At 38.0% G+C, this 23,946-nt stretch overlaps 1 protein-coding gene across 1 annotated transcript in view; it reads left to right on the forward strand.

The window, feature by feature from the left end:
• The window catches only part of RELN (reelin), a 573,805-nt gene that overhangs the window by 466,383 nt on the left and 83,476 nt on the right, over window positions 1-23,946 (forward strand). The window contains 11 exon segments of the mRNA XM_053668927.1: window positions 185-342; window positions 1,493-1,700; window positions 3,498-3,574; window positions 9,723-9,881; window positions 10,074-10,262; window positions 10,781-11,054; window positions 13,691-13,831; window positions 13,935-13,974; window positions 13,976-14,113; window positions 20,871-20,955; window positions 21,835-22,017. Coding sequence (XP_053524902.1) covers window positions 185-342; window positions 1,493-1,700; window positions 3,498-3,574; window positions 9,723-9,881; window positions 10,074-10,262; window positions 10,781-11,054; window positions 13,691-13,831; window positions 13,935-13,974; window positions 13,976-14,113; window positions 20,871-20,955; window positions 21,835-22,017 — 1,652 coding nt within the window.

Genomic DNA, 23,946 nt, shown 5'->3' on the forward strand with positions numbered 1-23,946 from the left:
ATGCTGAATAAATCAAGAAGTTTTGAGAAAGATCTGAGACACCTTATATAGTTTAAGTGTCCAATTAAGCAGATATGATTTCAAGTAAATATTTAATCTCTCTTAAATTCTTTTAACTGTTTTATCATTGATTGCTTAGCTATGAGATGTTAGTACCAGAAACACATGTTGTTTTTCCCAGCAGTAAGATCAGATTCCGATGGATCCAGGAAAGCAGCTCCCAGAAGAATGTCCCTCCCTTTGGTTTGGATGGAGTATACATATCTGAGCCTTGTCCCAGTTACTGCAGTGGCCATGGAGACTGTGTTTCAGGGGTGTGTTTCTGTGACCTGGGGTACACAGGTAAGGCCTCAGACAGGTGTCTGATTGTTTGTGAAATATGTACCTTCAGTTACTACATCTCATGACACTTCTTCCAAGGAAATGGATTCTAAGTTTATTCTTCTTTAAGTCCTAATTGTAGGAATTTGCAACCTAAGCACATGCAGTGCTAAAATATTTTGTAGTTGTAAGCTTCCTAAGGAAGAAAAACACAACACAAAATGTTATTAGTAATAATAAACATTGAGTTCATACTTCATGCTACAGTAAGTACCTTTCATTTCATCTCATTTAATTTTAACAATAACCCTGCACTAACAATAATACTGTTATTGACCTTGTTTATATTTAAGGAAACTGAGGCACAGAGAGACTTAGTAACTCTGACCAGGCCACATAGCTAGGACTTGCTGGAGCTAGACTTCAAACCCTTGTAGTCATTTTCTAAAACCCAAACCCAAGCTTATAACCACTTGGCTGCAAGCGCTCCCTATGCTCTATACATTGCTTTTTACAAGAAATGTAATTTTATATCTTTAAAGTAAAAATCAACTTAGGAAATGATCAATTCAAGATGACCAAGGAGAACTTTAAAAGAAAAGTATTTTCTGACCACAGTCAACCTCTGTGTTGTTATAAGCAAAAACAAAAAGGGAGATGAGATTAGAGAGTAAAATTAAAGAAAAATATTATAAGCTTCAAAGTCTTTTTTATAATTTTTCCTGGAGGCAACTTCAAAAATCCTTCCCAGCTTTTCAGTGCTTTCCTTGTGGAGTGTGACCAAAGACAAGCAAATGTTGGGTCAGGCCTTCTGTGCAGAGTGCTGGCACTTGTGGTCCAGGGTGGGTTTTGTAAACCTAGGCTTAACTGTCCCTGTTGGTCCTCTAACAGAAGGACAGCACACATACAAACTTACTTTGGACAAAATCTGTTTCTGTTTGTAGAAATCTCTGTGTAGCAAGAGCCATGGAAATGTGCGGTTCCCAATGTCTCCCTATTAGAAAATAAACAATGTAGAAGCAGAATAGTGTTCCTGATGATCATAGTGATGGCTGCATTTCAGCCAGACGATTGTGAGATACAAATTTTCATGTGGTTTCTTTTGAATGTACATTATAAAATGTGAGGATTTTAACAAAGCCTCTCTCCTATGTATTTCTTTTCTTGGAAGCCGCACAAGGAACCTGTGTGTCTAATGTGCCTAATCACAGTGAGATGTTTGATAGGTTTGAGGGGAAGCTCAGCCCTCTGTGGTATAAGATAACAGGGGGCCAGGTTGGAACTGGCTGTGGAACACTTAACGATGGCAGATCCCTGTACTTCAATGGCCCGGGGAAAAGGGAAGCGCGGACTGTCCCTCTGGACACCAGGAATATCAGGTAAATAGTTCATTGGTACACTTCTCCATTAGCACTGTATTTACTGCACTGTGTGGTCTAACCCAGCCATTTTCAACAGGTGTGCTGCAAGAATTTCTAAAATGTGCAATACTTGGCTATTTGGTCAGGGGCACTGGGCTCTTTTCCCTTACATTGTCAAATTTTGAAAATTGAGCATAGCCAACACGATAGAACTCTAGTGTGAATGAATCAAAATTATATGTATTTTTCGTCAGGTCAGCAAAAAGTATGTATTTGGTGTGCCACAGAATTTTAGTAATTAGTTTATGTGTGCTGTCAGATGAAAATGTTAAAAATCTCTCATGTAACCTAAAACACTCTATTCTGTTATTGAGGATTTACATGATAATGTCTCTCTTGATAGATTTCAACATGTAAAAATAAAGTGTAACTTCAGGTCTGTAATAAAATAGGTCATTTCTACAAAATTTATACCACAATTCAGTAGTCAGTATATATTAATCACATAGGCTGTGTCAGCTTGGTTTTCTAAAGCACTGCGTTATTACAAAGACAATTTAATATTATTTTTAATACCAGGTAAGACAAATATTTTTTCAACTTTATATTTTTGTCCAAAAATGATACATCCTGTTTACCTCAGTTTATTTGTGTTCACTTAATAAAAACTGCTCCAGAAATTTAAAATACCTACACTGACACCTACTGGTAAAACAAATAATGGCTTGGTTTTAAGGTCAAATGAAATAATAGTAGCACACCTAAAATAGAACTGTGCTTTTTTTTTTTAAACCAATTAAATTATTTGAGAATTGAAGAAATAAAAGTGAACAAATGTTGGGCACCTTTAGACCTTATTCTCACTAAAATCTACGGTTCTGTCCTATTTTCTGCTTTCCACCTCTGCCCTTCCCTCCGAGTCCTCCTCTCAGAAGGGTGCCTGTCCTGTGGGCACTCTCCTTTGGTTTACTGGGGACTGAGGCATAATTTTATTCACGCTGAGTCCATCTGAGCCTAAATCTGTAATATGGGTAACTACCTGGCCCCAAGTAAATGCAGCATTCAGCTTCTTCTAAAAAATTTTATTTGAAACTAACAGTTATTTTGTGACTAATCATTGAAATTCTTAAGATGAACTGCATGCTGCCCTGTTGGGCTTAGGTGTGTTTCCTGCAGGGACTCCATGCCTGAATATGCATCTGCAGTATATAGTGTTGGGTGCCCCATCGGACCAATCTCAGCGGTGTTTTCTCGTTTAACCATCCAGTTGCACTTCCTCTTCCTCTCCGAGGGGAAGCTGCCCTTGCAGCAGGTGGGGGACCTTGGGGCCACAGCAGCAGCACAGCTTGTGCATGGTGCTGCAGTGCTACCACGGCGATGATGTTCCCTTCCTCATCTTGCTTCTTCAGTCCAGACCAAAGAGCTCATCTTCTTAATGTTAGATTTTTTTCCCCATCTTCAGCTTCCAAGAATGAATGATATTATCTTGACTTAAGGAATTCCCATTTCAGTGATTTCATCTAATTATATCAGACGGTCAAAATGAAGTGAGGTTAAACTGTTTCCTTTTGTTTAAATCATTATTACAAAATAAAATTAATGTTTCATATGAATTAATTTTTAATGGTTACAGAATAACTTACTATATAATCTCTGTTGTTTCTGCAGGTCATATGTCCTTTATGTTTAAATGTAATGCTTAAGAATTATAGGATTTTTTTATGTCCTAAGATTTTTATAGGGTTTTGTATTTTGTGTGTCAAATCTCTCACAAATTTACCTATTTGTAAGTAAACTAAATTTTTTCCCCACCAGACTCGTTCAGTTTTATATACAAATTGGAAGCAAAACTTCAGGCATTACTTGCATCAAACCAAGAGCTAGAAATGAAGGTAAGCTGCTATATGTAATAGAAATTACAGCCTCTAATGGCCAGGATTTTGCAAACTGACCCACTCCCCTGAGTTATTCCTTCTCTTCTGTCCCCCATCATTGAATTGGCAGCTGCATAGAGCCATGATCTCCAAGATTCCTCATCCAGATCCTTAAGCCTGAAAAACATCATGTCTGTTCTGGATCAAAGTATATTTGTTTTAGAAAACACCAATCATTTATAACTTTCTACAGAGAGAAAAGAGTAGCAGAGACTTTTACATTTGGTGTGGGGGCTAGAAAATTATTTGTATAAGGCATTACTGAATGCAGATGAAATGCTACTTTCTGCCCTAAATGTCCTGGGGCTACTAGAATCCTTGGGTAGAAGGAGCAATTCTTGGTAATAATAAACATTAACTTTAACTGAGCATGTGTTATATGCAAAGCACTCTTCTGGGTGTTTTTTTCTGTGCTAATTCATTTAATTTCTATCATACCCTTTTGCCATAAGTACTATTAGTAGTCCTGTTTTACAGATGTATAAACTAAGGCACAGGGACGTCAAGTAATTTACCCAAGATCATGCAGTTAGTACATGGATGAACAGGGATTCAAACCACACACTGGCTCCATGACTTAACCACCATGCTATACCGCCTCTCTCTTTGCCCCGGCCTTTACTCTCTCTAGGCATCCATACCATCTTCTGCCTCAGTGATTCATTTCTGAAAAAATACAGAAGGCTACAAGCATACAGGGTGGCCTTCAGGAGCTCTACAAATATGATGAGGTTTCTTAAAGGACTCTGAATTGGCTCCTATCACAAAATCTATGGGCTCTTCAAATGGGTCCTCCTCAAAACCTTGATCTCATAGATGGCATGTGGAGAGTTTTGCAGCTCCCAAGTTTGTTATTCTTTCAGGCATGGCTTTGTAAAATGTATTGGGTTAAGCAGTACCCACTAGCCAGTAGAGCTACTGATAGCTCTGTTCATCAATTCTAGATATCCTTGGCCATATCAGCACTAACTGAAAGCTTTCATGACTTTTTCTGAGTATCTCAGTACTTTTAGTCTAGTGCTGATTATCCAGATCATTTGTTCCCTGAGTAGCAGTCTAGAAACTTTAATAGACCATTTTGTGTTCCCTAATCTCTTCAACAATTATTTATTAAGATGCTGCTCTAAGCCAGACACTGTTCTAGTATGCTGCAGATACAGCGTCACCAAAAGATTTATGCATCGGTCATGACAAGCTAGGTTGTGCTGTAATAACAAACAGCCCTCTAAATAAGTCTCAGTGGATTAAAACAAAATGAAAAGATTTTTCCTTTTCATCTGAGGTCCTCATTCCAGCACCCAGAATAATGAAGCAGCTGCCAGGTAGATTCTGGATATTGTCATCCATGTAGCAAATGGAAAGAGAGAGTGCATTGACAGGGACAGGAAGTGCAAGTTACCATTGCCACAAGGGGAAGAACCAGTGTGGCACTATTGACCACAGCAGACAAAACCCCTTCCCGTAAGGAGGGGAATTTTTAGTGAGAGGAATTAGAAATAAACAATAAAGAAAAGAAATAAGCAGATGTTAGATTGATGATCTAGATGAAAATAAATAAACTGATAAGACAGAAAGTAAACTTATGTGGGGGAGATGTTGATTCAGATAGAATGGTCTGGGAGGGGGCTTCCCGAGGAGGTAACATTTAAATGGAAATCTAAAGGATGAGAAGGAGCCAGCACAGCTCAAGGGAAGTTTTCCAGGCAGAAGAAACAACAAAGGCCAGGAGGTGGAAAAGAACTGTGGTGTTGGAGAAAGAGAAAGAAGGCCAGTGTGGCTTGCAGCTCAGAGGTTGGTCTGTAACAGTGGTCTGTATAAGGGGCAGACAGGAGCTGGTCCCTGCAGGGTCGTGCTGGCCATGGTAAGGAGATGGGGTCTGAATCCATGTGTGTGGAAACCACCTGAAGGTTTTAGGCCAGCCAACAGCATACCATGGTAAGTTTTTACAAGATGACCCTACACAAAGTATATAAAGTTTGAAAAATGACTATTTCTCAAGCACATACTTTGTCCATGCAGAGATAGGAGCACTGAGGAGTGCAAAAAAGGACAGAGTCCTGTCCTCAGGTCCTTGTTCCTGATTGGTAAGGTATTTTGATCTTTTCTTTAGCCCCTTTAATAAAATTACTATTTTAAAAACAGTTTGTGGTTGGGATAGAGTAGCAATTGTGTGTATAACTCTTCTGAAAATGACAAATCCATATGCACATTTGTATATGAGCTACAAACAAACAAGACCTCTGAGCAAAGTATAACAGGGAGCATCCACTCTTCATAGATGTGAGGCTCTCCTCCCTATTTAATGTCTGATTATAGTGCTGTTACCTGCCCTTTGGAGGAAATTCCCTTAGGATCCCTTTAGGGAAAAGAAACTTAAAAAAATTTTTTTAATTTATTTATTTTTAGAAAGAGGAGAAGGGAGGTAGAAAGAAAGGAAGAGGAACATCAATGTGTGGTTGCTTCTCAAGCAGCCCCTACTGGGGACCTGGTCTACTGCCCAGGCATGTGCTCTGACTGGGAATTGAACCAGCGACCCTTTGGTTTGCAGGCCAGTGCACAATCCACTGAGCCACAGCAGCCAAGGCGGAAGAAAAGAAACTTTTGCTCAGCTACTCTTGAGTCATTTTCTTGAACTCACGGCTGGCCATATAATTCACATCCCATGGGCATGTTTTAGCCTTTTATTAAAAACCAGTTGTTAAGCCTTGGCTGGTATAGCTCAGTAGATTGAGCACAGGCCTGCAAACCAAGGGGTCACTGGTTCAATTCCCAGTCAGAGCACATGCCTGGGTTGTGGGCCAGGTCCCCAATAGAGATCGTGTGAGAGGCAACCACACATTGATGTTTCCCTCTTTCTCCTTCCTGTCCCCTCTCTCTAAAAATAAATATATAAAATCTTTATTTTTTTAAATACTGATTATTAAAATGTAAATCTCTAAATCCTTGAACAAATCTTTTTCAGTGATAAAAGTAAAGATTTTTCACTTAAGCTAAAGTCTCAATTTACATATTTGGAATTAAAGTAAAAATTAGGCTATTTTCAGTAAGATGGGGAGAATGCAGATGGAGTTATAATTTTAAGAGAGAAGTGTTTTACATGACTCTCGGTAGATGAGCTAAAATAGCTTGGTTTGGTTACATGTACAGTGTGTTGGATGACACAGCTAATGAGGCTCAGCAACTGACATGAAATACGGAGATTGATTGCTGTTTCCCCTTATTTCATTTCTCCACTCTTGTACTTGTCGGGGACACACTTCTTTATTGTCCTTTGGTATTAGGGGGTCCTCATGGCTGCAGACTGTATTACTGCTTGAAGGTGTCTGTGACTCTCCTAAAAAAAGTAATGAGGAGAAAGGCAACAAACAAACCAAATGGAGTACAGACCTCATTAGCCACACCTCTCATATTTCAGTGTACATCCGAGTCCCTTCAGAGCCTTGTTCAAATGCAGATGCTGATTCAGTAGGGCCTGGGCTGCTGTGCTGCCTAACAAACTACTTCAAAGCTGAGCACCTGAAAGCAACAAGCATTTGTAATCTTCCAATTCATGTAAGTCAGGAATTCAGGAGCAGCCTAGCTGGGTGGTTCTGGCTCAGGATTTCTCAGGAGGCTACACACCAGATAAAAGCCGACAGGCTACAGCCATCTGCATACTCGGCTAGGGCAGGAGGACCTGCAATATTCCCAAGACAACTCACATGGCTGTTGGCAAGAGGCCTCCGTGTCTCACTGTGTGAACCTGTCCATAGGCTGCTTGAGTGTCCTTATTACCTCTCAGCTAGCTTTCCTCAGAGTGAGAGATCGTGAGAGAGATCCAGGAAGAAAGTGCAATGAATGCCTCATGCCTTGGTCTCAAAAGTCACATGCTGTCGTCCCTACCATAGTCTGTTTATTAGAAGCAAGTTACTATATCCAGCCTCACTCAAAAAGTGGAGAATGAAGCTCCACTTCTTGAAGGGAGGAATGTCAAAGAATTTGGAGACATGTTTTAAAACCACCGAAGATAGAGCCTGTTCCCAGGTGATAAAGGTTCTGGTCCTTGGACAATACTTTCAAGTAGAAGATATTAGAAAGGGTTTTATTGTCATGTTGCCTAGTTTCTGGTACTATAGTTTACCTCCTGAATAGATCATCCAGACAACTAAATTACTCTCTCCTTACCCTGCCACTCACCTTATTAAATATAAACCATAGCACCCTGGCTGGTGTAGCTCAGTGGATTGAGTGCAGACCTGCGAACCAGACAATTGCGGTTTGATTCCCAGTCAGGGCACATGCCTGGGTTGCAAGCCAGTTCCCTGAAGGCCAGTTCTCAGCAGGGGACACACGAAAGGCAACCATATATTGGTATTTCTCTCCCTCTCTCCTTCCCTTCCCCTCTAAAGATAAATAAATAAATAAAATATTAAAAAATATAAATAAATATAAACCATAGCTACATAAATTGATAGCCACAAGTAAAACTAAATTTTAGAGTGCCTGCTCTTTTTGCCACCCAAAATTGTATTAAAAACACGTAGGGCATATTTTGAGCAAGCATCAAAGGTTGGAGATTGGAGTTTCGCCAGACACTCCTCAACTTAATGAGAATAAGCACTAAAAGCAGCCTAATGTCCATTTTCTTCAAGATTTTGATGTAACTCTCTCTCTTCTCCAACACATGGGTGTTACCTCCACCCAATGAAGCATTACCTGCCCATCTCTATATCTGTATACAACATGCTATCTCCCCAAAGAGTTTCTATTCTTTGAGCTATTTTTATCCCTCACTAAAAATGATGATTTCTTCTCTGTTAAATATGGCAGAATTGATTCTCCTGAGATTTCTAATTTTTTGCATATTAGCCATTATTGTTCCTGCCTTCATCTCTTGTCAGATACAGTGACAATAATTCTGTGTGCTACCAATTAGCCTTAAAGGGCTTTGCTTATATTTTATTATAATATTTCTTTAAGTTTAATTTTAGTAAACTCTTTGTTATCCAGCAGGATAGAGGATTGAAATATTCTGGTCAGTTAATAATGAGGGAATTAAGAAGTATTGTATGCACCATGAATAATTAAACATTTTCCAAAAATATTAGAATATAATAAAATTAATATAATACAACTTTACTAGACAATTTCTGTGAGTATTCAAGAATTACTTTAGTATCCCACCATAATTATTTATATGGAGTTTCCATTTCAGGATCAGTTATGGAATAGGTGATCATATAGATGTCAAATCTATATCTATATATATATTATTTGATAGGATGCCCTCTATCCCTTCCATCAAATATATATGTGTGTGTGTATATCTCCTGTTGCTTTTCACTATTTCATCAATAGCAATTTTCCTTTACATTCAACATCACCCTTTCCCTATGTCCTCTTTTAAAATAAAAATATTTCTAGGAGAAGTAGCAGGGGTAGCACATGAGGTGCCATCAAATTTAATGTGCAGGTCCCTAAATCATGTCACTCTGGCGATGGGCAGAGGGATGTTGAGTGGAGGGGGTAAGTGAAAGTGGAAAGGGTGATACAGAGGAGTGTGGTCTTCTGTTTTGCCGTTTAATAATTTGGCTTGGTTCAGACTTCAGTGACCAAGGTCTAACAAAGTGTGGAATGCTGGTAAAGAATTCTTCTGTATAATAGAATTTCAAATCTGGCCTTGCTTACTTTCCAGGGCTTCAGCAGAAAACAGCACTACTAGATTTTGTGCTGGGGAGATTGAGATATTTCTTCTGAGTGTATAATAATGATATGAGACTGTAATAATCAGGACAGAATCTAAAATTCAAATACACAATCTAGAGTGGATTTTTATGTTCCCTTTACCAACCTACTCATTGCTCATACAAAGCTGAGTGGTCTTTAAAAGAGCTTATGTATTTTTTTCCCCATTTGCTCGGGGTTGGTGCCTTAGAAACTGTCAGGAAATTGATGAGCCTTCAGGTCTACTAATTCATTCCTTGGAACTTAGATGAATGTGCCCTCATTCTATGAGATGCAATTTGAAGTTTCTGCTGCAGTCTTGCCATTTAGAAAATACTGTTCGTTGCCTTTTTTGCCTCTAGGAAAGCTGTCCAAGTAACTGGATTTATGTCTTTTAACTCAGGGCTTGTTGTTCAGTATTCAAACGACAATGGAATAGTCTGGCATTTGCTTCGAGAGTTGGACTTCATGTCCTTTCTGGAACCACAGATCATTTCCATTGACCTGCCACGGGAGGCTAAGACACCTGCAACAGCTTTTCGATGGTGGCAACCCCAACATGGCAAGTTACTGCTCACCTCTCACCCCAACTTTCCTGATAGCATTTAGGTTATGTAGTTAAAGCTACATTGTATTATGTGTTTTTTAATTTGCTATCAATTTCTACACAATTCGTTTTTAAAGCACGGTCATAAAGATACACACATTGTATAATAATGAACTTTCTCTAACGCTTTTCTTCATCCGATTTCAGGGAAGCATTCAGCCCAGTGGGCCTTGGATGATGTCCTTATAGGAATGAATGACAGCTCTCAAACTGGGTTTCAAGACAAATTTGATGGCTCTATAGATTTACAAGCCAACTGGTATCGAATCCAAGGAGGTCAAGTTGGCATTGACTGTCTGTCTTTGGATACTGCTCTGATATTCACTGAAAACATGGGTATATATTTTCACTTAAGGGAGAATATTTAATTAACTAAAGGACTAAATTAACTAAAACCCAAGAGGAGATTTTCTAATACAAAATTGTGTGCATAACTGCCCGTCGTGAGGGGGAAAAAGTTGTATTGTCCTCTAATATAACTTGATTCACCCAATGACAGTTTTCATTGGAACTGTCTTTCACAGAGCATACATAATACGACTAAGTTTTATTAAGAGCAAAATATGTCTATCTGAAAACATTCCTATGTTTCCTAATTTGCAGAATTACAGACTTAAGATGCAATGTCAGCCCTTCTGAATGTTGTGAAGTTTTTCCAATTAGCCGCCTTCCATACTTTCAAGTCTATGCTAATCAAATAAAAATATCTACCATAAGACATAAAGTCGAAGCACATATGAGGCATTAATAGGACATGATTTTCATTTGCTACTGAAAGCGTCCATGACGGGCATAAATGCTAAATAAAAAAGAGCACAATTATACACTGCCCATTAAATTTTTCCTTTTTGTAGGAAAACCTCGTTATGCTGAGACCTGGGACTTTCACGTGTCAGCATCGACCTTCTTGCAGTTTGAAATGAGCATGGGCTGTAGCAAGCCCTTCAGCGACTCCCACAGTGTACAACTCCAGTATTCTCTGAACAATGGCAGGGACTGGCATCTTGTCACCCAAGAGTGTGTTCCTCCAACCATTGGCTGTCTGCACTACACAGAGAGTTCAATTTACACCTCGGAAAGATTCCAGAATTGGAAGCGGATCACTGTCTACCTTCCACCCTTTACCATGTGAGAATTGTCATTTGGCTACATGTCAGAACTTTAGGTTTCTGTCACCTAATTTAAAAATAATTGTGATCCCACTTGGCAATTCTATTATTTCCTCAATGAAAATTATGCACAGAATGTGCCAGGAAAAAAAGTGCAAGATACTTTAGGTTGCAATTTTTAAATATGGTTAGGAGTTCTAAAAGTTTTTCAAGGCTGAACTTTGCTGTTCATCAGCAACATGAAGGCTGCCTACCAGATTTCATTTATAAACTGTTGTAAAAATAAGTATCTTCCCAATAACTAGACAGATATTTATGCACATTAAACAGTATGTGAAATCCTCACATATAGAAAAGTATCTTCAGTTTTTTTGTCCATTTGTTTGTTTGAACTCTCATTATCCACTAAGAATAAAAGGTTGGTTCCTTGGGAATGTTCATATTGTTTTACCTCTTTCTTCCCCTCACCAGCATTTCAGATCACATTCAAGAGTTGTATTAGGCCTATAGCAGGTTCTTACTTTTGTGGTTTAGGCATTTGGATTTTTTAGGATCTTTCTAGGCACTAAGGTGCACTATGGTGGCTGGTTGGACACTGTGCTATCCAGGACCGCTCCCCCAGGCCCCTGCAGTTCCTTCTACTGCTCTGTTCTGAATTGCCTCTTCCGGCTGGCTGCGTTTGCCAGCCTCCTGCATCTGCTAGCTTCCTGATAGATTTAGACAGTGGCATGCACTAGCAAGAGATGGGAGGGTGGAAGTAGAGGTAAACCGGAATATTCCTCCCTCTCCTTTTCTGTCTCAAGTGCATGTTGGCCAACTTCAGTGGCTCTGCAGATGGCCCTTCATGTGACCTTGACCCCTGGACAGCAGCAACATCTCCTCCCTCTGTCCCTCCAACTTTGTACTTGTAGTGGCTACCTGACTTTGATAAACTCTGATTTCCTCACTGCCCCTGTTGGCTTCTTGGCTTCTCAGTTCTGCCACTAACTGCATACATTCTTTGCATCAAATTTTCTCTGTATTAAAAAAGTTATAGCCTTTCTTGTTTTCTTGGTTCAATTTTGATCCAGAGAAGCACAACCAAAGATCAGAAAACAATGCATGAAACCAAAACATTTAAAATTTAACCTAAAATAGTTTTCTATGGACCCCAGAGCTTTAAAGGATGCTTCCTTATAGCTGATTTATTCACTTTATTTTTATTCAACAAACATTTGTTAAATCTCTATTGTGTTTCTGACTTCTGATATAACACAAATAAGCTAGTGCCAGGACACCACATATTATTTAGGATAACAGACATCTAAGCAGTTATTTATGATATTAAATGATAACAAGTAAATAGTCAGGGATATTATTAAAACAAAGGGGTGTTTCCCAACTCAGTTTGGGAGAATGGGGAGAGCTTCCTGGAGGAGCTGATGTCTCAGCTGAGCATAAATAAGTGAGTAGAGCTTGCGCAAGCAAAGAGGGCTCATAGGAGGGACCAGAAAAAAACATGAGTTCATGGGGAAGTTCAAGGATTCCTTGCTGTCAGTATAATTGTGAGGGAAGAAGGCAGATGAAGAAAGGGCCATGTGTATCATATGAAGCAGTTTGGCCTTGACATTACATGTGTTGAGCAACAATTTGAGGGGTGTTAAGCAGAGGGGTGACATGATTAGATTTCCATTTTAGAGCCACTGTACTAGCAGTTCTGTTGCACTGAAGAACTTTTATAGGGGAAGCAATAGCACTTGAAAAATTACTAATGAAATTCTACTTAAAGAAGACTGTGTTCCAAGTTCCAAATAACTGACTAAGACTCTGCTGTATAATTTGTTCCCTAATGAGAGGCTGCTACTGCTGTTTGATTAGGCTGTATGCATTTCTGGCTAAAGTGGTCTTCTGACAGTACATTCCAAATAACTGGTTGCAAGTATAATAAGAGGTATAGGGATGCAACACATCATTCCAGTACTCAACTTTAGGGAGCAGAAGTCCAATAGGACTTCCATTTACTCTCTCACAAACCATTTAGGGGCAGTAGAACAGGGACTTCATGGCAAGAATTTTGTAAGGTGTCAACTTTTCCTCCTGTTCATCACCCAGGGTCTCTTTCCCAGTTCTGAATAGCAGTGAAAGCCTGAAAGCAAAAACTAAAATCTGCATGTAGTTCCAACACACAACAAATCGATAGTTCATAATAACTTCCCCACCTCACACGTGTATTTGGAGGCTCTTATATGAAAGAAATGGTGAAATATTTTAAAAGTCTGCTTTCTATACTCTTGTTTGTGTTGTAAGAGGAAACAGAATCCAATACTTGGTACAAAAATCAAGTGTCTTAGGCCTGGCTGGTGTAGCTTAGTGGATTGAGCGCGGGCCTGCGAACCAAACAACCGTGGTTCAATTTCCAGTCAGGGCACATGCCTGGGTTGCAGGCCAGTTCCCAGCAGGGGACAGGTGAGAGGCAACCATACATTGATATTTCTCTCTCTTTCTCCTTACCTTCCCCTCTAAAGATAAATAAATAAAATCTTTAAAAAAATCAAGTGTCTTAAATAAGAGGGAACTGGAACCTGGAGGAGGGCACTTGAAAACAGCGGGAGAAAATATAAATGTTCTCATGCTTTCAAGGTTTCTTGTCAAACTCAGTGTGTTTTCCTTGGTTAGATCTCCCAGGACCCGGTTCAGATGGATTCAGGCCAACTACACTGTGGGAGCCGACACCTGGGCTATAGATAATGTTGTGCTGTCCTCAGGGTGCCCTTGGATGTGCTCAGGACGAGGGATTTGTGATGCTGGACGCTGTGTGTAAGTGAATAAAACTGGCAATTCCTTTTTTATAATGCAAAAATAAAAATGGCTTCCTGAACTCAGCACAAATAATGCCTTTTCTCCACTCATTTTTTCTTAGGTGTGACCAGGGCTTTGGTGGAGCCTACTGTGTTCCTCTTCATTCCTCTGCCCTCGATTCTTAAGGATGATTTCAATGGGAACTTGCACCCTGACCTTTGGCCCGAAGTATATGGTGCAGAGCGGGGAAATCTGAATGGTGAAACCATCAAATCTGGAACATCTCTCATTTTTAAAGGGGTCAGACAATATTCTACTTCTCTAAACAACTACTGAAATTCCTATCTCCAGTCACTCCTCCACACAGATGCATTTCTGAATCTGTTCAGATGATGTATTATTTTATACATAATTATTGTCTTCTAGCCCAAACCATTTTTCCTCTTCTATTCAGTGCATTATTTATGATTGCTTAGGCATAAAAATTTTCCTCTGCTTTGATACTCAGACTTCTTTACTTTCTTCTTGAATTATAGATATAAAAATTATGCAGATGCAGTTTCTAGAATGTAACACTTTATGTGTTATTGAATATTTAACTTGCAATATTTTAAGTGGTTTATGAAAGGCCTTTGCTCTCTTTATAGAATAATTTTGTGACCTTGACAAAACCAAAGATTTAAATCAAGTTAAATAGTATTCTCAAGCATTGTTAGTACTTTTGGTTTTTCATCCCAGATATCTGGTTAGAGAAATAGCAAGTAATTGGGTGGCACTCTGTGCTAAGCTGGCACATCTTCAGATGTGGATACATGCTATATCACGTCTCTCTCAGCATGGGGAAATCAGCTAATCTAGGTGTGCAAATGAAATCTTTAACAAAAATCAGCACGGGTTTCTATACACCCTTAATGATTAACACCTAACACTTGAAAATTAGACACCTTGGAACCTTTTCAATTATAGTTAATAGATAATGCCTATCAGCCTTATTTAAATTCAGAGTTTTCTCAAGTTTGGGATGAGAAAGAAAAAATGCTTAGGAAGTCTAACAGATTTACAAGTCCTTAAGAGTTATGAGGGAACCAGGAAATTGAGATAAAAACATTTCAGAATGGGAAGAGTTATGAGGGAACCAGGAAATTGAGATAAAACATTTCAGAATGGGAAGAACTGTTGTACTGTGTGTGTTGTGTATGTGTGATTTTTAGTCTTGTCTAAGGCTTTAGCTGTCATTACCACTAGCTCAACTCTGATATGCTTGAAGCAGTTGATAATACCATAAAGGAGAAGCCCTGTGAGTTTTCAAAATTCAAATATCTTTCCCTGATAAAATTTTAAACAGTAGAATTAACCTAGATTCTATAAATCGAAGACACAGTTTTTTATATACCCTTTTAGCCATCCAAATGCAAGGGCAATCAAGCATTATACATCTTAGACATATTATCCATCAGCTCTGCAAGATGTAGAGAAGGCTCGGTGTGTGCCATTCAGCAGGCTGTAGTTTGACCTAAAAAGGCACTCTCTCATGAAAAATGAAATGATAGTCTTTTTAAAATGTTTACAGGTTTGGGAGTAGTATCAGTTAAAATATCTTATTGGATACAAAAGAATTTATCACAATTTTCCAACCAATGACTGCATAAATAAGTGGAACAATAAATACCACTCTCTCTCTCTCTCATTCCTTCCTTCCCCCCCTCCCTTCCTCTCTCTCTCTCAACCCAGTGAAAAAAACTTACTGGTTTAAAAAAGAAAGAATTCCTCACATTTAGCACAAATGGATTACTCAACCTGGAAAAAGAATGAAAGAGGAAACATATCTACATGAACTAGAATATAGGTAGGAGCAGGGCCTGACAGATTCACCATGTAATTATCAATGTCAAGTACTGAAGTATAAATGAGTACTGCAAATATAAAGGAGAGATACTTTCGTATTGTAGATCACACTCACTTTCAACAAAATTGTTCTTACAAAATGTAGTGTAAAATAGGTCCTTTTCTGGAACAACTTATACTTACATTCCATAATCAAAGGAGAAGGGCACTCATATTCCTTTATCTTGATATTAGCAAGGAGGGTTTAGTAGCTGGATCGATCTATCAACCAATTACCTCAAAGCTTTTTCATTAGAAGCTGAAGAAGCTACCTTTCCCCATAACCTCAACCTCCACATGGAAACAAGCTGTAAAAATATCCGAGGCTCAGTGCTTATAAGCACATGAGGGAGTGTGATGACCCTGACATGAAGAACAGGCATTGATTAGTTGTCAGACTGCAGACAGTGAGTTACAGGTATAAAAGAAAAACAAAGACTGGAAATCTAAGGCTTTTTACATGACAACCTTCAATCCTGGAAGATTGAATTTATGCTTCATGAAGTTCAGGGATGGGTTTAAATGCAGTTGCTTCCTTATATAATATCAAATAATTATCAAAATCTAAATATTATGTGGATGTCTTCTTCTAAAACCAAGAGATGATGTAATAAACAAAATGCCGATAAAGGATGGAGGATAAATTTCAGAATCTGACATGTCTAGGTTCAAACCCTGCCATTACACTTATAAACCATTACTGTCTCTCTGAATGTCCATTTTCTTACCTGCAACATAATGACAATACCTTTCCCTTAGGAGGGCTAGGTGCATGTAGTGAGTGTCAGTTTTAGAACACAGCATGTTGTGGACAATATATGGTTGCTATTACAAAATCAGTTCTATTTAAAATTTGTCAGCTATTGAGGAATGTGCTCTATAGTAAATGTTATAAAGAAGAAGAATTTGCATTGCCTAGCTAAAATTACATTTAGTATTTGTTGATTGATAATTAAGAAATCAGTTGTCAGTGTCCACTCAGTATCACACAACCCTCCACCACTGAGGAGTCACTTCACACAGAAGTCACAGATAAGAAACTAAAGGGCCCGTTTGGATGATAGGACATTTGCATAGTGAAATTTTATTTTACTAGATGTCACAGCAATCCTGTGTATGCATGGAGAAGACAAGCCATGGAGCTCTCAATCCCAGGCAACCAAAAATAGTTAATTAGCAGAAAAAATTACAAAAGCTAATGTGATCATTTTCCTCCTTCTTTGGCTTCTCTGCATGAGCAGTTACCGCGAAGGCACAAGGATTTGCTTAGTTATGCTTTATTTAACTTGACCAACTGAAGGGGATTGTGACAACCTGAATGAGAGCTCCCGGGGCTGTCAGAGTGTGCAAAGGGGTAATAGGTTCCTAAGACTTGTAGGGACCCTGAAAAAGTTACCTATTAGTTCCCAGCTTCCAGCAGGAGCACTTGGCACATTTTTCATCTGTTTCCTTGTTAGTCCTTTCAGGGCATGCTGTGATCAGAGGAGGCTATTTTTTAAGAAAGAGAACTTACAGTCACAGACAACTGTGTGCTGATTGCAGGGGAAAGAGGTGGGTGGAGGTGAAAGAGGGTAAAGGGGGGATAAATGGTCATGGAAAAATAAATGAATAAACAGATAAATAAATAAATACCCACTCACTACAATAAAATAAAAAGGCCTATAGATATGTAATGCTATCATTTTTTGCACTGCTTTTTATAGTCACAGCAAAGTCTGATTAAGAGTTGAGGTAATAAAATTGTGTCATTCAGGCATAGAAAATGAAAGCCTTTAAGAAAGTGGAAACTATCCAATTTTCCCCTTTATTTAATTGTTCAGTTAACAGTTGTCCACTTTTCCCCCCATTTCTCCCCCCTGCCCTACCCACATCGCACCTCCCACATTCTGTCCCCCCTTGTCTTCTCTGTGGGTCCTCCTTACATGTTTCTTGACTTGACCCTTCCCCTTCTTTCCCTCATTATCCACCTTTCCCATCCCCTCTGGTCATTGTCAGTTTGTTCTTTATTTCCATGTCTCTGGTCCTATTTTGCTCACTTGTTTGTTTTGTTGATTAGGTTCCACTTATAGGTGAGATCATATGGTATTTGTCTTTTACTACCTGGCTTATTTCACTTAGCATAATACTCTCCAGTTCCTTCTATGCTCTCACAAAGGATAGGAGTTCCTTCTTTCTTTCTGCTGCGTAGTATTTCATTGTGTAAATGTAACACAGGGTTTTGTTTGTTTGTTTTTTAAGTATACTTTATCCATTATACTATTACAGTTGTCCCAATTTTTTCTCCGCTTTATCCCCCTCTGCACTGCAACCACCAACTTCCAGCATTCCCTCTGCCTCACTTCCAGCATTTCCTCTGCCTCCATGTCCATGGGTTGTACATATAAGTTCCTTCCCTATTTCCTATACTATTCTTAACCTCCCCCTGATTATTTTGTGCCTGTCAGTTATACATCTTATTCCCTGTGCCTTTTCCTCCCATTCTCCCCCTCCTCACTGATAACCCTCCATGTGATCCTCACTTTTGTGATTCTGTTCCTATTTAAGTTGTTTGCCTATTTTGTTTTTGTTCCTTAGGTTCGGTTGTTGATAGTTGTGAGATTGACGTCATTTTACTGTTCACAGTTTTTATCTTATTCTATTTTTTAGATAAGTCCCTTTAACATTTTATATATAAGGGCTTGGTGATGATGAACTCTTTAACTTGACCTTATCTGGGAAGCACTTTATCTTCCCTTCCATTCTAAATGATTGCCTTGCTGGATAGAGTAATCTTGGATGTAGGTCCTTGCCATTCATGACTTTGAATACTTTTTCCAACTCCTTCTTGCCTATAAAGTTTCTTTTGAGGAGTCAGCTGACAGTCTGATGGGAACTCCTTTGTATGTAACTCTCTCCTTTCCTCTTATTGCTTTTCAGATTCTTTCCTTATCTTAATCTTGGTCAACTTAATTATTATGTGTCTTGGTGTATTTCTTATTCAATCCAATTTTTGGGGGCCTCTCTGAGCTTCCTGGACCTCCTGGAAGTCTATTTCCTTTGCCACATTGGGGAATTTTTCCTTCATTATTTTTTCAAATAATTTTTTAATTTCTTGCTCTTTCTCTTCTCCTTCTGGCACCCCTATGATTGAGATGATGGAAGGTTTCAAGTTATCCCAGAGGTTCCCTAAGCCACTCCTCATTTTTTAAAAATTCTTGTTTCTTCTTTCTGTTCTGGTTAAATGTTTATTTCTTCCTTCTGTTCCAAATTATTGATCAGAGTCCCAGTTTCCATCCCTTCATTGTTGGTTCCCTGTATATTTTTCTTTATTTTACTTTTTCATTTCTTCCTCTATTTTGTAACCATACTCAACCATTTTTATAAGCAGCCTGATTACAAGTGTTTTGAACTCTGCATCTGATAGGTTGGCTATCTCCTCGTCACTTAGTTCTTTTTCTTAGTTTTGATCTGTTCTTTCACTTGGGCCATATTTGTTTATCCTGGTACACCTGTTAAGTTTTGAGGGGCAGAACCTTAGGTAATCATCAGGGCAGGGCAACCCACATCAGTGCATGTATGGATTGTGGTGCTGTATGTGGGGGGTGGTCAGAAAGGAAACAAAGCCACTTGCTCAGCTCTTGCCCCACTTTCAATTACTTCCACCGCTACCCACAAGCAAATTGGGCCCTTCCGGTGCTGACTGCTGGGCAGCTGGGTTTGTAAACATTCTAGGACCTCATGAGCCTCTCCAACAAACTCTCCTGTGAGACTGGGAGTTTCTCCCACTGCCACAACCCCCACAAGTTTTCACAGACAGAGGTTTTGAGCCTTTAGTTTCTGTAGCTTAAACCCTGGGTTTCTCATCTATCTGTCTCCCTCGTTGTTCCTCCTGGCTTATCCACATGCAAATGTGGGACCTCCTGATCATTCAGCCCCTGCCTCACCCACTTGGTCCACTGCCTTGCCACTCATCCTCTCTGCCCTGGCTGCCCATCTCCATCGCTCCTACCAGTCTGGATAAATTTTTCTTTAACTGCTTGGTTGTTGGACTTCCATGAATTTTGATTCTCTGGCAGTTCTGGTTGATTATTGTTTTAAATTGGTCATTATTCTTCTTTTGGTTGTGAAAGGAGACAAAGTATTTTTACCTACACCTCCATTTTGGCCTGAACTCTAAATGTACCACAGTTTTTTCATCCACTCACTTATTGATAGGCACTTAGGCCTTTTCCAGCACTTGGCTATTATAAATAACACTGCTATGAACATTGGGATACATAGGTTCTTTTGAATTGGTGTTTCAGGATTCTTAGAGTATAATCCCAGCAGTGGAGTTGTGGGTCAAAAGGCAATTCAGTTTTTAGTTTTCTGAGGAAATTCCATACTGTTTTCCACAGTGGCTGCACCAGTCTGCATTACTACCAAAAGTATACTAGGGTTCTCTTTTCTCCACAACTTCACCATCACTTGTTGCTTATTGATTGTATGTATGTTGTTTGTATGATAGCCATTCTGACTAGTGTGAAGTGATAACTCATTGTGGTTTTAATTTGCATCTCTCTGATGACTTCTGATGCTGAGCATCCTTTCATATGTCTATGGACCCTGTATATGTCCTCCTTGGAGAAGTGTCTATTCAGGTCCTTTGCCCATTTTTTAATTGGACTATTTGTCTTCCTGATGTGGAGTCATGTGAGTTCTTTACATATTTTGGAGATCAAACCCTTGTAACACTGGCAAACATATTTTCCCATATGGTTGGTTCCCTTTTCACTTTACTAATGTTTTCTTTGGCTCTTTAGAAGCTTTTTAATTTGATGTAGTCCCATATATTTATTCTTTCCTTTACATCCCTTGCTCTAGGGAACATATTGGTGAAAATATTCCTGCATGGAATATCTGAAATTTTCCTATGTTCTTTTCTAGGACTTTTATTGAATTGTGACTTGTATTTCTTTTATCCATCTGGAGTTTACTTTTGTGTATAGTGTAAGTTGGAGGTCAAGTTTCTTTTTTTTTTTTGCATGTAACTGTCCACATCTCCCGATACATTTTTCTTTTTAAACTAGACCAAATATGGCTTCTTGATCATCACATGTCAGTTATTTAGCTGATCCAAGTTAGGTGTGGAAAAATCAAAAGAAAATAATTTTCAAATGAAATATGATTACTTAACATATGTTTTTGCTTTCAGGAAGGACTAAGGATGCTTGTTTCAAGAGATCTAGACTGTACCAATACCATGTATGTCCAGTTTTCACTTAGATTTATAGCAAAAGGTAAGTCATTTCTATGAGTATGATTTTATTATTTCCCTTCAAGAAAACTCCCCCATGCGTGCATGTGCAATCCCTCATCCACAATAATGTATTTGAGGTCCATAAATTTTATTGCATGGAAAAGCTAACAAATTTGAGTACATGGATATTCACAAATGTTTTTCTATAATAAAATTCATCTTAATGTAAGGGTAAGATTAGTAATTTTATAATAATTTCATATAGCTATAGTAATAGTACTAGTTCTGTGGTAGGTAAATTTATCATTATGTCCCTGAGTCTTTTTCTACCACTACTTTCTAGCTGTAGGAATTACTTACTTAAAAATTATACAACTTATGGTTTTTAACTTATAATTATAAAATAAAAATTAGCATAACTTTTTAACTTATAAAAATTTTTGTTTTTCTTTATAGATGTGAATTCAAAAAAGCCAACTCTGTCATTCTGACCTTCTATATTAACTAAATAACTTTCTTGACAAATAATGTCAATTGGATGTAACAAATTTTCAAGTAGATTTTTTTATTGTATCCTGATCTTTAAATGTTTGACTTTTTGTAAAGTTGCAATGCCTATAGAATCAAAATCTTTTATGTCATATTTCCTAAATAAAACACAGAAAGATGCGTGTTTATAGCTGGAAAGAGAGAGATGCTATTACGTGAAAATTCAAGATTTGTTTTGTTTTTTGAGATACATTCATACAAAAAATTCAACCTGTCATTCCTTTAAGTTGCCTCTTATGCTTTTGGACTATACAACCTCTTTGTGAATATATGCCAGCTTATGTATTGATACCAAAAGAATAGTCTAAGAGCATACTGTTTTCCCATTTTTAGCACAATTTACTGTATACTTGTGTTATCTTATTCCTAGGTACTCCAGAGAGGTCGCATTCTATTCTCTTACAATTTTCTGTCAATGGGGGCATCTCTTGGCACCTGATGGATGAATTTTATTTCCCTCAAATGACCAACATACTTTTCATTAATGTTCCTTTGCCATACACTGCCCAAACCAATGCTACAAGATTCAGACTCTGGCAACCTTATAATAATGGTAAAAATGCATATGTTCTCTTCTGATGAAAACTGTGGCATGTTAACATGTTTGTTTCTAAGGTGGGATGAAGTGTGTATCAACTGAGTGGTTTAGCTATTCATCACACACATTTTACATGCTTCACTTTGAGAAGTCCCTATGAGTATTTAACTTTCTGAGTATCTTTATCATCTCTTCATATTTGACTCATAAATTCTCTTGATGATGTAAATATAGCTGAATTTTGTCACAGATCTAAGGTTTTTAAAAAATAATCCAGCATTACCATTAGGCACTCATCAACTGTAACTACATTTTTGCTGAAATTGCTTAGAAATACATAGTTCTTTGAGTGTGGCATTTTATTAGTGAGATAGAATATTATAACAAATTGCTATGATGAAATGAGAGGGATTTACACCAAGCAGATAATGCAGAAAAATGAAATGTTTTTATCACATATACTTGTTTCATTTGATAGGTCAATGGGAATGTATAATTTAATAGATTCTGAAATGATTAAAGAAAATGATTTTACAAATTTTTTATGTTTACCACATCCTATATTTTTATTTACTGCTGATTATAAAGCACCAAACTCTACTAAATTATGCACTTAATGGCCTGTATAAGAATGGAGGTATCACATTAAGTAGATTCTTTGCAGAGGTAATGTAGAAATAAATAAGAACAATGTGCTGCCATTTCTAAAATTTAACTTGAGTATTTCCTTTATAACTAATAAATCAAAATAAGTATTTTTAACTTGTTGTGAACAGAAAGCATAATCTGTTATGTTTTAGACTTTTTATATTTATATTAAATATAATCCTTTATATTTAGACCAAATAAAAATTCTAAAAAGAATATAACCTGTTTCACAATCCAGAGGATATTGTCTTTGTGTTATGTTTTAATATTTACCTGATTTTTCTTTATTGTTTTCACCAACTGCTTTCAAAACTATATATGGAGAGAGAGAAAGAAAGAGGAAGGAAGGAAGGAAGGAAGGAAGGAAGGAAGGAAGGAAGGAAGGAAGGAAGGAAGGAAGGAAGGGAAATGACCATTTAAATCATCAGATTCTTTCAACAGGCACCTGTTTACAGATCATTTTTATATTATGTAAGAATCATACTAAAAATAGGAATCAGTAAAAAACCAATATTGGGAAATCTTAAGGTTTCTGCTTGGCATGGTCTCATCACCTTGTTTCCAGTTCAATGTAAACAGTTTTGTTTTGTTTTTTTTTACAAAAGCTGCCTGGATTTGCCTTTCTTATCTATTTAGTAAGACCTTCCTTAAATACCCAGCCTAAGTCATAGAATAAAATTCTAGTTTTCTGTATATTTCTACATATATTTAAACATTAATGTTTTTAAAGCATTAAGAAAAAAATAAAGTATATAGCAGAGTATTTTATTCTGTGTCATTTTTAACAATCAAATAAAATTAAACGTTAGGCAATGTTTTAATAACCATGGTCCTTAGCATGACGAAAGTATGATGTTAAACCATAGGTTAACTCTAAAAAGTCATAAGTAGCTCCTTGAACAGACTAGGGAGTGTACCTCTTGTTCTGAGCCTGCAGGCTGACTTACCCATGCTCACAGATCCAGAAGTCTTATATATTCCCCAAAACCACAAAAACAAACTCAAAGCTCACTTTCACCAGTGGGAAGGTCCGTAGTATCACTATGAGAAAAAAGACAACACACTTTCACAAGCTGTTTGTCACATCTTTTTTGAATTAATAAGTCTGCTCCATACTGCCCTGACTGATGCAGCTGAGTGGATTGAGTGCCAGCCTGCAAACCAATGGGTTGCAGGTTTGATTCTCAGTCAGGGCACATGCCTGGGTAATGGGCCAGACCCCCACTTGGGGGTGCATGAGAGGCAACCACACATTGATGTTTTTCTCCCTGTATTTCTCCCCCTTCCCCTCTTTCT

Source organism: Artibeus jamaicensis, unplaced genomic scaffold, assembly GCF_021234435.1.
Source record: "Artibeus jamaicensis isolate MK-2021 breed Jamaican fruit bat unplaced genomic scaffold, CSHL_Jam_final contig_518, whole genome shotgun sequence".
NCBI lineage: Eukaryota > Metazoa > Chordata > Mammalia > Chiroptera > Phyllostomidae > Artibeus > Artibeus jamaicensis.